Source organism: Microcaecilia unicolor, chromosome 3, assembly GCF_901765095.1.
Source record: "Microcaecilia unicolor chromosome 3, aMicUni1.1, whole genome shotgun sequence".
Taxonomy (NCBI): Eukaryota; Metazoa; Chordata; class Amphibia; order Gymnophiona; family Siphonopidae; genus Microcaecilia; species Microcaecilia unicolor.
In genome coordinates, this window is record NC_044033.1 from 8,557,167 (window position 1) to 8,571,015 (window position 13,849).

The 13,849-nt window shown below is 46.7% G+C and overlaps 1 protein-coding gene across 3 annotated transcripts in view; it reads left to right on the top strand.

Annotated features, from left to right (window-relative positions):
* The window catches only part of SLC29A1 (solute carrier family 29 member 1 (Augustine blood group)), a 309,536-nt gene that overhangs the window by 240,624 nt on the left and 55,063 nt on the right, over positions 1 to 13,849 (top strand). For all 3 annotated transcript variants that reach the window (XM_030195748.1, XM_030195747.1, XM_030195749.1), the window contains one exon: positions 4,306 to 4,400. In XM_030195748.1, coding sequence (XP_030051608.1) covers positions 4,306 to 4,400 — 95 coding nt within the window. The remainder of the gene's footprint in view (positions 1 to 4,305; positions 4,401 to 13,849) is intronic.

Here is a 13,849-nt window from a genome sequence, read left to right on the forward strand (position 1 = left end):
TCGGCCCCAGCACCGATCCCTGAGGCACTCCACTACTCACCTTTCCCTCCTCCGAGCGAATTCCATTCACCACCACCCTCTGGTGTCTGTCCGTCAACCAGTTCCTAATCTAGTTCACCACTTCGGGTCCTATCTTCAGCCCATCCAGTTTATTTAAGAGCCTCCTGTGGGGAACCGTGTCAAAAGCTTTGCTGAAATCTAAGTAGATTGCGTCCATAGCTCGTCCCTGATTCAATTCTCCTGTCACCCAATCAAAGAACTCAATGAGATTCGTTTGGCACGATTTCGCTTTGGTAAAACCATGTTGTCTCGGATCTTGCAACTTATTGGCTTCCAGGAAATTCACTATCCTTTCCTTCAGCATCGCTTCCATTACTTTTACAGTGATAATTTTGCCATCTTTAAAATCTGTGTGCTTTATATTTAAAGACATCTGGTCTACTATGGTCTCAATATTTGAAGGGTATTAATCCGCAAACAAATCTTTTCCGGAGATGGGAAGGCGGTAGAACGAGAGGACATGAAATGAGATTGAAGGGGGGCAGACTCAGGAAAGATGTCAGGAAGTATTTCTTCACAGAGAGGGTGGTGAACGCTTGGAATGCCCTCCCGCGGGAGGTGGTGGAGATGAAAACGGTAACAGAATTCAAACATGTGTGGCACAGGCATAAAGGAATCCTGTGCAGAAGGAATGGATCCACAGAAGCTTAGCTGAAATTGGGTGGCGGGGGGAAGAGGGGTTGGTGGTTGAGAGGCTAGGATGGGGGAGGGCAGACTTATACGGGGTCTGTGCCGGAGCCGGTGATGGGAGGCGGGACTGGTGGTTGGGAGGCGGGAAATACTGCTGGGCAGACTTATATGGTCTGTGCCCTGAAAAAGACAGGTACAAATCAAGGTAAGGTATACACATATGAGTTTATCGTGGGCAGACTAGATGGACCGTGCAGGTCTTTTTCTGCCGTCATCTACTATGTTACTATGTTTAACCTCGCTATCGGGATGCCCTGTCTTTCCTGTTTTGTTGACATCTTTTAAAGATACCTTGTTCTGAACCTTGTGCTTTTGAGCGACTGTCGGCCTGCACCCAGCTTCTAGTTTAAAAACTGCTCTATCTCCTTTTTAAATGCTGATGCCAGCAGCCTGTTTCCATCCTGGTTAAGTGGAGTCCATCTTTCCGGAATAAGCTTCCCCTTCTCCAGAATGTTGCCCAGTTCCTAACAAATCTAAAACCCTCCTCCCTGCACCATCGCCTTATCCACGCACTGGAGCTCTGCCTGTCTCCTGGGCCCTGCGCATGGAACGTGTAGCACTTCAGAAAATGCTACCCTAGAGGTTCTGGATTTGAGCTTTCTACCTAAGAGCCTAAATTTGGCTTGCAGAACCTCCCTCCCATATTTTCCTATGTCATTGATACCCATCACTGCTCTCCTCTTCATCATCATAAGTACATAAGTATTGCCATACTGGGAAAGACCAAAGGTCCATTGAGCCCAGCATCCTGTTTCCAACAGTGGCCAATCCAGGTCACAAATACCTGTCAAGATCCCAAAAATGTACAAAACATTTTATTCTGTTTATCCCAGGAATAGTGGATTTTCCCCAAGTCTATTTAATAACGGTCTATGGACTTTTCCTTTAGGAAGCCGTCCAAACCTTTTTAAAACTCCGCTAATCTAACCTCCTTTACCACATTCTCTGGCAATGAATTCCAGAATTTATATTTAAATCTTTTTTATTAAGAACAACAACAGTTAAACATGTTATACACTGAGAGATACTCAACCAAGTAACAATATGCTAGTTCAAATCAGCTTGTGAACATTTTCTTTATTTTCCCCCCCCCTCCCTCCCCCCGTCCCCCTCCCATCCACTCGTCCCCCCCCTTCCCCCCCTTCCCTTCCCGCTATGTTCAAGCCAGTTTCAAACAGTGCTACCATCCATAGGGCATTCGTTCAAGACATTGGGATTAAGAACATTCTTCCTCCTGAGGCAGTAGCTTATATGCACGACCTACTGCCCAGGGCTTTGTTTCTCATAGCCCTTCATCTACCATCTCCATCTTTACCACGAATCATACAGCTTTATTGTTCATATCAATATCCTTAGCAGACTAAAGCCATTCCCATATGGTCAAATGTCGGCGGTGCATGTCTCAGCATCATCCCCCCTCCTCTTCCCTCCCCCCCCCCCCCCCCCCCCCCCCCCCCCCCAGTACTTCTCCCTACTCATCATTCTCTCTTGCTCCACATTCATTCCCATTCATTCCAACTCATTCAATACCTGACTTCTAACTCTGGGCGCTACAACATTCAGGTATGCAGTCCAAATGTTTATGAAATGCTTCCTTCTTTTGGGGGTAAATCGCGCACCTCTGGCTTCCCACAGCATAAGCTCGTGCAATTTATTCCTCCAATACCAATAGGAGGGCGGTATGTCCTTTATCCAATGATTCAATATGCATTTCTTCCCCAGAATGCAAGACTTACTCAGAAATAGCTTCTCTTCTTTTGTACCCCGTGCCCATACTCTTGGCGAGCTAAACATGATTCGTTCAAAAGTGAACTGTATTCTACACTTCAGAACCCTCGACACAAACCGGGCAAGAGCTGTCCAGAAACCCCGAATTCGCTGACACTGCCATAACCCATGTGCCAAAGAAGGCAGAATTCCAGAATTTAATTACACATTGAGTGAAGAAAGATTTTCTCCGATTCATTTTAAATTTACTACATTGTAGCTTCATCGCATGCCCCCTAGTCCTAGTATTTTTGGAAAGCGTGAACAGACGCTTCACATCTACCCGTTCAATTCCACTCATTATTTTATAGACCTCTATCATATCTCCCCTCAGCCGCCTTTTCTCCAAGCTGAAGAGCCCTAGCCACTTTAGCCTTTCCTCATAGAGAAGTTGTCCCATCCCCTTTATCATTTTCGTCGCCCTTCTCTGCACCTTTTCTAATTCCACTATATCTTTTTTGAGATGTGGCGACCAGAATTGAACACAGTATTCGAGGTGCGGTCATACCATGGAGCGATACAAAGGCATTAAAACATCCTCATTTTTGTTTTCCATTCCTTTCCTATTAATACCTAACATTCTATTTGCTTTCTTAGCCGCAGCAGCACACTGAGCAGAAGGTTTCAACGTATCATCAACGACGACACCTAGATCCCTTTCTTGGTCCGTGACTCCTAACGTGGAACCTTGCATGACATAGCTATAATTCGGGTTCCTCTTTCCCACGTGCATCACTTTGCACTTGCTCACATTAAACGTCATCTGCCATTTAGACGCCCAGTCTCCCAGTCTCGTAAGGTCCTCTTGTAATTTTTCACAATCCTCCCGCGATTTAACGACTTTCAATAACTTTGTGTCATCAGTAAATTTAATTACCTCACTAGTTACTCCCATCTCTAGGTCATTTATAAATATGTTAAAAAGCAGCAGTCCGAGCACAGACCCCTGGGGAACCCCACTAACTACCCTTCTCCATTGAGAATACTGACCATTTAACCCCACTCTCTGTTTTCTGTCTTTTAACTACTACTACTACTTAACATTTCTAGAGCGCTACTAGGGTTATGCAGCGCTGTACAATTTAACAAAGAGAGACAGTCTCTGCTCAAAGAGCTTACAATCTAATAGACAAGTGAACGGTCGGTCCGATAGGGGCAGTCAAATTGGGGCAGTCTGGATTCACTGAACGGTAAAGGTTAGGTGCCGAACGCAGCATTGAAGAGGTGGGCTTTAAGCAAAGACTTGAAGACGGGCAGTTTTTAATCCACAATAGGACACTACCTCCTATCCCATGACTCTCCAATTTCCTCTGGAGTCTTTCATGAGGTACTTTGTCAAACGCCTTCTGAAAATTCTAACTGCTTTCCCTGCTTCCCTCAGCTTTTCCAGATACTCATCTCAGTCCTGCCCTTTCTGAGATCCCTTGTATGTTTGGTGAAACTTTTTGTCCGTCCTTTCAGTTACTTCTTTTGAAAACCAGACTGGTGTCCTTCTTCTGTCTTGCTGTTGGTTGCCATAGGTTGCCCTTACCAGAACACGTTTTAATTTTTCTCACTGCTATCCTACTCCGCCCATGTGCTCCCCTTTTCCAGTACCTCCCTAAAGGCCTCCCCCATTTTAATCAGGTTACTCCTCTTGAAGTCCAGTACCTGGTCCTGCGAGTGTCCTCCTCTGTCTGTGCTGTTCTGTGGAAGTCTGGGCTCAATTTTAGACGGTCACCATCCCATGCCAGGTGTAGTCGGGCCTTCAGAAATAGTCATAGTATCTTGCTCTCTCTCTGTCTACAGGGGAGGAGGAGAATCCAAATGGCAGGGAAGGAGTCTTGAGCACAACTGACAACAGTGATGGAAAGGAGCCGTCTGTAATCTTCATTTTTAAAAAGGTGAGTCTCGGTTGGACAGTTCTCCACTCCTCATCACATCTAAGTCCAGTTACTTACCATGTCTGTCAGGCGTACACAGCACTGTACAAACTGAGAGGCCGATATTCAAAGTGATTTAAGTGGGTGGGAGAGGCTCCGCCCGCTTGAATCGCTTGTCCCTGCCTACTCCCCAATATTCAAAGGCATTAAAGCGGGCAGTGCCGCTGAATATCACTTCTGACCGCCGCCAAAAAAAGGGACAGGTCAGGGGTGGTATGGAGGAGCGGCATTAGGGAGGAACCCGGGGTTATGCTCCAAAGCTGTCCTAAAGTTGCCTGGCCTAATTTACTGGGGCCCGCATGACTTTTGTTTCTTTTTTTGTAAAAAGGAAAAAAAAAAACCCAGCGCCCCCTCCCACCCACCCCCGAAAGTAGCCCTCTTTCCTTCCCTCTCTCTGCAGCCCGCAATAAGAAACCCCCCCCCCCCCCCCCCCGGAGGGGGGTTCACGGCAGCCATTTTCCTTCAGCAGCCGCAAAGGGCAGGAGTGAAGGCCTGCACTCCTCCATGGACCACCAGTGCTATAGGCCTAGGGGTAGGGCCTACCTGGATGGCTGGGGGGGGCGAGGGGCCCTCCGGAGGAGGTTCTTGCCACAGGCTGGTGGGAGAGGGGGAAAGAAAGAGAGCCATTGTTGGGGGGCAGGAGGGGGCTCAGAGGCTTTTTTTTTTTAACAAAAATGCAGCTCTGGCTGAATATCAGTCAGGCCTGCATAAATTCTGGCAGCATGCCCGCCCCAAATTATCCCACCCATGTTCAGTGCTGGTGCCCAGACATGGCCCGGCAGAGAATATTGTGGGATAAGTTAGCCGGCGACGATCAGCGTTTAAAAAAAATGCTGATTGCCGCCGGCTGAAAATCAGGAGGTTAGAATGTAGTCGAGATGCGCAGACAAAGATAAAGCATTTCAGGAAATGTATTAATTACAGTGAACGTGATTAAATTGGCAAGACTGTGATGAGGGAGAATGAGGGTGTAAGAAGTCAGTTTTCAAAAGCCAATTCCTCACATAAATACTAATGTACTCAGATGATGTGCTGTGTGACAGTTGCTCACCCTTAACCTCTGTTCCCTTTCAGCTGAGCGGGAGTCCTCCAACTGGATTCCTGCCACTAGGGGGCGGTGCTTCAATATTCTGTTTTCAATCACTGGGAACAACGAGTTCCCTGGAGTCCCGCAGAGGTTACCTAGACATCCATCTGGCAGATGAAATTTTTAATGTAGACAAATGCAAAGTGATTCAGATTGGGAAGAATAATCCAAATCATAGTTATCTGATGCTAGGGTCCACTTTAGAAGTCGGCACTCAAGAAAAAGATCTAGGTGCCGTTGTAGACAGTACTCTGAAATCTTCTGCTCAGTGTACGGCGGCAGCCAAAAAAGCAAACAGGATGCTAGGAATTAATAGGGGAGGGCTGCAAAATAAGACAGATTTTACTCAAGCCTTTGCAAAGCCTACAGAGCAGTACTTCATCATATAATCCTATTCCATGTTATTATTTCAATATTCGCTCAGTGGGTAATAAATTACATAGTAACATAGTAGATGACGGCAGAAAAAGACCTGCACGGTCCATCCAGTCTGCCCAAGATAAACTCATGTGTATACCTTACCTTGATTTGTACCTGTCTTTCTCAGGGCACAGACCGTATAAGTCTGCCCAGCAGTTTTTCCTGCCTCCCAACCACCTGTCCCGCCTTCCATCACCGGCTCTGGCACAGATCGTATAAAAGTCTGCCCTCCCCTATCCTCGCCTCCCAACCACCAACCCCTCTTCCCCCCACCTGCTCTGCCACCAAATTGATATTGATTAAGGACATCAGCCAGGATGTTTATTTTTAACGCAGTAGCGTAGCCACAGGTGGGCCTGGGTGGGCCAGGGCCCACCCACTTAGGGTTCAGGCCCACTCAACAGTAGCATACGTTTAGTGGTAGCTGGTGGAGATTTCAAGCTCTATCAGCTGAAGACTTCCCTTTGATGGTAAGCCAAGGTGGAAAGAAGTGTTTTCTCGTCAGCTGAGATATTTTTGTGGTGGTGGTGGTGATGGGGGGGGGGGACACTTGGTGCCCACCCACTTCTTGCCTAGGCCCACCCAAAATCTGTTGTCTGGCTACGCCCCTGTTTTAACGGCTATTTTCTGAGGAAAATTCTCATGTTAAAGAACTTTGTCCCCCAGGTTATAGGGTCTTCTCTTTCACTTAGGAAGAATGTAAGTGTTTTCTTGATATTTGTAACTTAGAACTGAAAGGTGTTAGCAGGATATAAGCCTGGATGTAATGTAATGTATCGCTCCATGGTGCGACCACACCTCGATTACGGTGTTCAATTCTGGTCGCCATATCCCAAAAAAGATATAGCGGAATTAGAAAAGGTTCAAAGAAGAGCGACCAAAATGATAAAGGGGATGGAACTCCTCCCATATGAGGAAAAGCTAAAGAGGTTAGGGCTCTTCAGCTTGGAAAAGAGACGGATGGTGGGGTGGGGGGGGGGGGGGATATGATTGAGGTCTACAAAATACTGAGTAGTGTGGAGCAGGTGGAAGTGAATCGATTTTTCACTCATTCAAACAATACAAGGACCAGGGGTCACCCAATGAAATTGCATGGAAATATTTTTAAAATAGGAGGAAATATTTTTTCACTCAAAGAACAGTTAAGCTCATTGCCGGAGGATGTAGCAGGGGCGTAGCTACGTGGAGCCACAGGGGCCTGGGCCCCTTAGATTTGACCCTGGACCCCGCTGCCGACGACCCTCTCGGCCCCCCTCCTGCCGCCAACCCGCCGTCGCCTACCTTTGCTGGCGGGGGACCCCAACCCCCACCAGCCGAGGTCCTCTTCTTCCTTCGTTCTGTTTCTGAGTCTGATGTCATCAGACTCACAGAAACAGAACAAAGCCTTGATCGCAAGGAATGTTGCTACTAATTAGGTTTCTGCCAGGTACTTGTGACCTGGATTGTCCACTGCTGAAAACAGGATACTGGGCTAGATGGACCATTTGTGTGAGCCAGTATGGCTGTTCTTATGTTCACTATTGAAAACGTGATAAGGACTGTAGGTTGAGGACTCCCTCTCAGCATAGAGGGCTCTCAGTTTATTTATTAGTCATCTATGCAGAACTGTGTCAAAGGCTTTGCTAAAATCTACTACTACTACTACTACTTAACATTTCTAGAGCGCTACTAGGGTTACGCAGCGCTGTACAAATTAACGAATAAGGACGGTCCCTGCTCAGAAGAGCTTACAATCTAAAGGAAGAAATGTCAAGTTGAGGTAGATGAGATTTCCTGAGAAGAGATGTAGTGATTAGGTTCCGAAGGCGACATTGAAGAGGTGGGCTTTGAGCAATGATTTGAAGATGGGTAGGGAGGGGGCCCGGTGTATGGGCTCAGGGATACACCATATCTAGCGTTCTCCCTCGATCCAACTCTTTGGTTGCCCAATCAAAGAAATGAATCAGATTTGTCTGAAAAGACCTGCCTCTAGTGAAACCGTGTTGCCTTCTGTAATCCACTGGATTCCAAAAACTTTACTATTCTCAGTTTTAAAAGTGTTTGCAGTAATTTACTTACCGTTACCACAGAAGTCAGACTTAACTGGCCTGTAGTTCCCAACCTCTTCCGCTTTTGTGGAGAGAGGCCACGTTTGCTCTTCTCCAGTCCTCTGGGACCACTCCCGACTCTAGAGAAGCATTGTGGAGCCACTAGAACTTCCCTAAGGTTCTTCAGTACCCTTGGATGGATGCCATCCGGCCCCATTGCTTTGTCCACCTTTAGTTTAGCCAGCTCCTCACGAACACAGTCTTCTGAAAATCGTTCAGGGACTATCACCCCTCCGTTCCTATTTGCGTTTGTCTTCTGCAGTCCTGGTCCCAGCGCTTCAGCCGTGAACACAGAAATATTTATTAAGCAATTCCGCAGTTCCGCCTTATCAGCTTCTACATATTCCTCCCCTTCACCTTTGAGTGTCACAGTGCCACTTTTGTACTTCCTTCCATGACTAACGTATCTACAAAAAACATCTTGTCCCCCATTTTACCGTATTGGCTATTTTTTCTTCCATTTGCATCTTGGCTTTCCTGACTACTCTACCAGCTTCTCTTCGCTTTTCCAGATATTATCTCCTGTCTTTCTCTTTCTATGATCTCTTATACAGTGAAACCTCGGTTTTCATTGATAATTCGTTCGAAAATTATCGACGAAAACCGAGGCACCATGGCAGCACGAGCAGTCTTCACGTAATCCTGGCCCCTATCTCTCAATCAACGCTGCCTGTACGCAAGGAGTTCCTCTCAACGCGAAGTTGGGGTTTTGTTCACGTGTATGCAACGTGAAGGAGCGTCGGAAGTTCCCCAGATGTTGTATACTCGTCCCAACCCCTTGCTATATACAGTATATAGAAATTATTGAGGTAACGCCGACGAAATCCGAGACAAAAATTTTGCGAAACAAATCGACGATAACCGAAAACGACGAAATCCAAAGTCGACGAAAACCGAGGTTTCACTGTAGTCTATAAGGCTAACCTCTTTTCCCTTACCTTTTCAGCTACTACGATCCACAAAGATCTCTAAAGGAAAACCTTCCTCGTCCCAGTACGCTCTTAAATCCGTCCCTGTCGTAAACACATACAGTAAAGTCTCTGAATCCACGTGGGATGATGTGTGGGAACGGGTTACTTCTGTGCGCACTGTGACATGAATGAAACTCATTCCTGTATTAGGATGTGCTTACGTCTCGTCTCAGTATATCAAACTCACTGCTAATTCTTGCCTCAGCATTTGAACTGTGCCAGAGAGAGCCCCCTTCTAAAGTTCATTTGTTGTAAAATGTACGGACAACACATCACGGTGTGCTTGGAAATTCTTTTTCATGACGCCGATGGTTGCCCATTATCTTTCCATCACATTTTCTTGTTGGTATTTCTCCACACATGGCATTGAATAGTCCCTTAGGTTTTCTCTTTTGCCACAAGGTTTTTATCTGTGCAGTTAGGAATTTCCCAGGTGGTCACAGCTTCTGCCTGCTCCACAGCTCTGCCTGGGCCTTGGTCCCAGTTCTGTTCTGTATATAAATATTACAGTGTTTACACAGTTGCAGGTTGGACGAGACATTCTGCCTTACTGCACCCAGATGTGTTACTGGTTCCAGTTCAGTGCTACAGAATCCATATCTGTCTGTTTTACCGGTTTTTCCTGTGTGGCTGAACCGTCTCGTCTAGACGGACTCCACTATCCTGTTATCATTCTCTTGTGCTTAGATTTCAATTTGGACCATTCATGAATGAGGTTTTGATGTATTTTGATTACTGAAGTAACCTCTTTAACAAGTCGGACCAGCAAACAAGAAAAAACTGGCTAGAGAACAAAGATAAAGTGCTGTGGCCAGTTTTTTTTTTTCTCGTTTGCTGGTCCAGCTTGTTAAAGAGCTTTTCCTCTTGTTTTGCACATCCTGTTGCTTTAGTAGAGTTGTCCGGGTTCACAAATGAAGATGGCTGTCACTGTTTGCTTTTCTAGTTCAGTGCTCTGTGAGTGTTTAGGCCCTGCTGATGCATTGGCTGTATCCAACCCCAGGTTGATAACTCCTTCGCCCTCCTGCATGAAACTGGTGATGGAAATGGCAAAGAGGCTGGTTGCTACTCAAACACAGTTCTCCACCCCAGTCCACTGCATGAAAACAGAGCCGCCGAGAAACTGAACTGGGCCTCCTCCCTCCCCCCCCCCCCCCCCCCCACACACACACAATCGTTGCCGCTGCCCCCCCCCCCCCCCCCCCCCCCCCCAGATCGCTGCTGAAATATCTTGTTGGCTGACGGGGATCCCAAAGCCCCGCCAGCAGAAGATGTGTTCCTCCAGCGCTGCTGTCCTGCCGATTGCCTGTCCCTGCGGCTGCTTTTTCTCTCAGGGCATGCTCGGTTTCAAAACCGAGCATGCGCCCTGAGAGGATAGGCCACCACTCAGCTGGGAAGAAGAGCAGCGCTGGAGTTGCTCCTCCGGGTCCTCCCCAGCCGCCATGGGGGGCCCGGCTGCGGTGCCGGAGTTTTCTCTTTCCTCTTCTCTTAGGATGCGATCACTCGGGTCCTGGCAGGAGCAGGATAGAGAGCTGCCCTGCATGAGAAGAGAAGCTGCTAGCATTAGAGACAGAGACTCAAGTTCTGTGTGATAGTGAACTAATGAGTGAGACTTGGCATGTCTGCATTTATAGCAGCACTGGTGGACTGTTGAGCCATCTCCTGAAAGCCATTTCGCTTTAGGCCCCGGGCATGGCACTTTTCAGATTTCCAGGCGAAAAAGAAAGATGATATGCTGGTGGTATTTCATAAAGCGAAATGGCACGTGATCCAGCCACATCACCCCGTTGAGCTACTGGGGTTCAAGTTCAAGAACTGCGAGAATAACCAGGCGATCGCAATGGGCACAGATTTGTCCGAATTTGAATGAATCTTTGGATGAATATATGAATATTTGTATAAGCCAATTTATAGACCCCTGAGGAAGGCCTCTTTGGCCGAAACACGGACCGTGTAGGGTCTTGTGCAATAAATTTGGCTTTTTATATCTTTGAGTCTGGTCTTTTTGAATTCTTCCGTTCTTTTGTTTTTTCTGTTGTTTTTTACGGGAGAATTGGACTCTTTTTGTTGTTTTAGCACTGCATACTTGCACAGGTGCAGCTGGAATGAAATTGTGGGTAACAGCAGGTGTATCCCATAGCAGTTTTGTCATACCCAGTAAGCCCACGGCCATTGTGAGCAGTGGTACAGTGAAGTCCCATACAGCCTGCACCCTGCGGAATCCCAAAACCTGACCTACGCACTGACAGATGTGATGAAGAGAATTCAGTCTTAAGTTGCATATCCTTAGTTGTACAAAGGTGTCATCTGTACCCAGCTCTCTTCTGGTTTTTCTTTCCTATCTCATCAGCTCGTAACCTTGGGGTCATCTTCGACTCCTCCCTCTCCTTCTCTGCACATATTCAGCAGACTGCTAAAACCTGTCATTTCTTTCTCTATAATATCACCAAAATTCGCCCTTTCCTTTCTGAGCACACTACCAGAACCCTAATCCATACTCTTATCACCTCTCGCTTAGACTACTGCAACTTGCTTCTTACAGGTCTCCCACTTAGCCATCTCTCTCCTCTTCAATCTGTTCAAAATTCTGCTGCACGACTAATATTCTGCCAGGGTCGTTATGCTCATATTAGCCCTCTCCTCAAGTCACTTCACTGGCTTCCTATCCGTTTCCGCATACAGTTCAAACTCCTCTTATTGACCTATAAGTGCATTCACTCTGCAGCTCCTCAGTACCTCTCCACTCTCATCTCTCCCTACATTCCTCCTCGGGAACTCAGTTCACTGGGTAAATCTCTCTTATCTGCACCCTTCTCCTCCACCGCTAACTCCAGTCTCCGTTCCTTTTATCTTGCTGCACCATATGCCTGGAATAGACTTCCTGAGCCGGTACGTCAAGCTCCATCTCTGGCCGTCTTCAAATCTAAGCTAAAAGCCCACCTTTTTGATGCTGCTTTTAACTCCTAACCCTTATTCACTTGTTCAGAACCCTTATTTTATCATCCTCACTTTAATATTCCCTTATCTCTTGTTTGTCCTGTTTGTCTGTCCTAATTACAGTGCTGGAAATAAGTATTTGATCCCTTGCTGATTTTGTAAGTTTGCCCACTGACAAAGACATGAGCAGCCCATAATTGAAGGGTAGGTTATTGGTAACAGTGAGAGATAGCACATCACAAATTAAATCCGGAAAATCACATTGTGGAAAGTATATGAATTTATTTGCATTCTGCAGAGGGAAATAAGTATTTAATCCCTCTGGCAAACAAGACCTAATACTTGGTGGCAAAACCCTTGTTGGCAAGCACAGCGGTCAGACGTCTTCTGTAGTTGATGATGAGGTTTGCACACATGTCAGGAGGAATTTTGGTCCACTCCTCTTTGCAGATCATCTCTAAATCATTAAGAGTTCTGGGCTGTCGCTTGGCAACTCGCAGCTTCAGCTCCCTCCATAAGTTTTCAATGGGATTAAGGTCTGGTGACTGGCTAGGCCACTCCATGACCCTAATGTGCTTCTTCCTGAGCCACTCCTTTGTTGCCTTGGCTGTATGTTTTGGGTCATTGTCGTGCTGGAAGACCCAGCCACGACCCATTTTTAAGGCCCTGGCGGAGGGAAGGAGGTTGTCACTCAGAATTGTACGGTACATGGCCCCATCCATTCTCCCATTGATGCGGTGAAGTAGTCCTGTGCCCTTAGCAGAGAAACACCCCCAAAACATAACATTTCCACCTCCATGCTTGACAGTGGGGACGGTGTTCTTTGGGTCATAGGCAGCATTTCTCTTCCTCCAAACACGGCGAGTTGAGTTCATGCCAAAGAGCTCAATTTTTGTCTCATCTGACCACAGCACCTTCTCCCAATCACTCTCGGCATCATCCAGGTGTTCACTGGCAAACTTCAGACGGGCCGTCACATGTGCCTTCCGGAGCAGGGGGACCTTGCGGGCACTGCAGGATTGCAATCCGTTATGTCGTAATGTGTTACCAATGGTTTTCGTGGTGACAGTGGTCCCAGCTGCCTTGAGATCATTGACAAGTTCCCCCCTTGTAGTTGTAGGCTGATTTCTAACCTTCCTCATGATCAAGGATACCCCACGAGGTGAGATTTTGCGTGGAGCCCCAGATCTTTGTCGATTGACAGTCATTTTGTACTTCTTCCATTTTCTTACTATGGCACCAACAGTTGTCTCCTTCTCGCCCAGCGTCTTACTGATGGTTTTGTAGCCCATTCCAGCCTTGTGCAGGTGTATGATCTTGTCCCTGACATCCTTAGACAGCTCCTTGCTCTTGGCCATTTTGTAGAGGTTAGAGTCTGACTGATTCACTGAGTCTGTGGACAGGTGTCTTTCATACAGGTAACCATTGCCGACAGCTGTCTGTCATGCAGGTAACGAGTTGATTTGGAGCATCTACCTGGTCTGTAGGGGCCAGATCTCTTACTGGTTGGTGGGGGATCAAATACTTATTTCCCTCTGCAGAATGCAAATAAATTCATATACTTTCCACAATGTGATTTTCCGGATTTAATTTGTGATGTGCTATCTCTCACTGTTACCAATAACCTACCCTTCAATTATGGGCTGCTCATGTCTTTGTCAGTGGGCAAACTTACAAAATCAGCAAGGGATCAAATACTTATTTCCACCACTGTAGATTATAAGCTCTGTGGAGCAGGGACTGTCTCTTCATGTTCAAGTGTACAGCGCTGTGTACGTCTAGTAGCGCTTTAGAAATGATAAGTAGTAGTAGTAGTCTTTCACTGGAATTCAGCAGTTTAAACTGGTGCCTTGTTTCTGCCTTCAGCCTTTCTCACATTCTGTGTGTATGAGAGAAGGCTCAGAGTCCAGC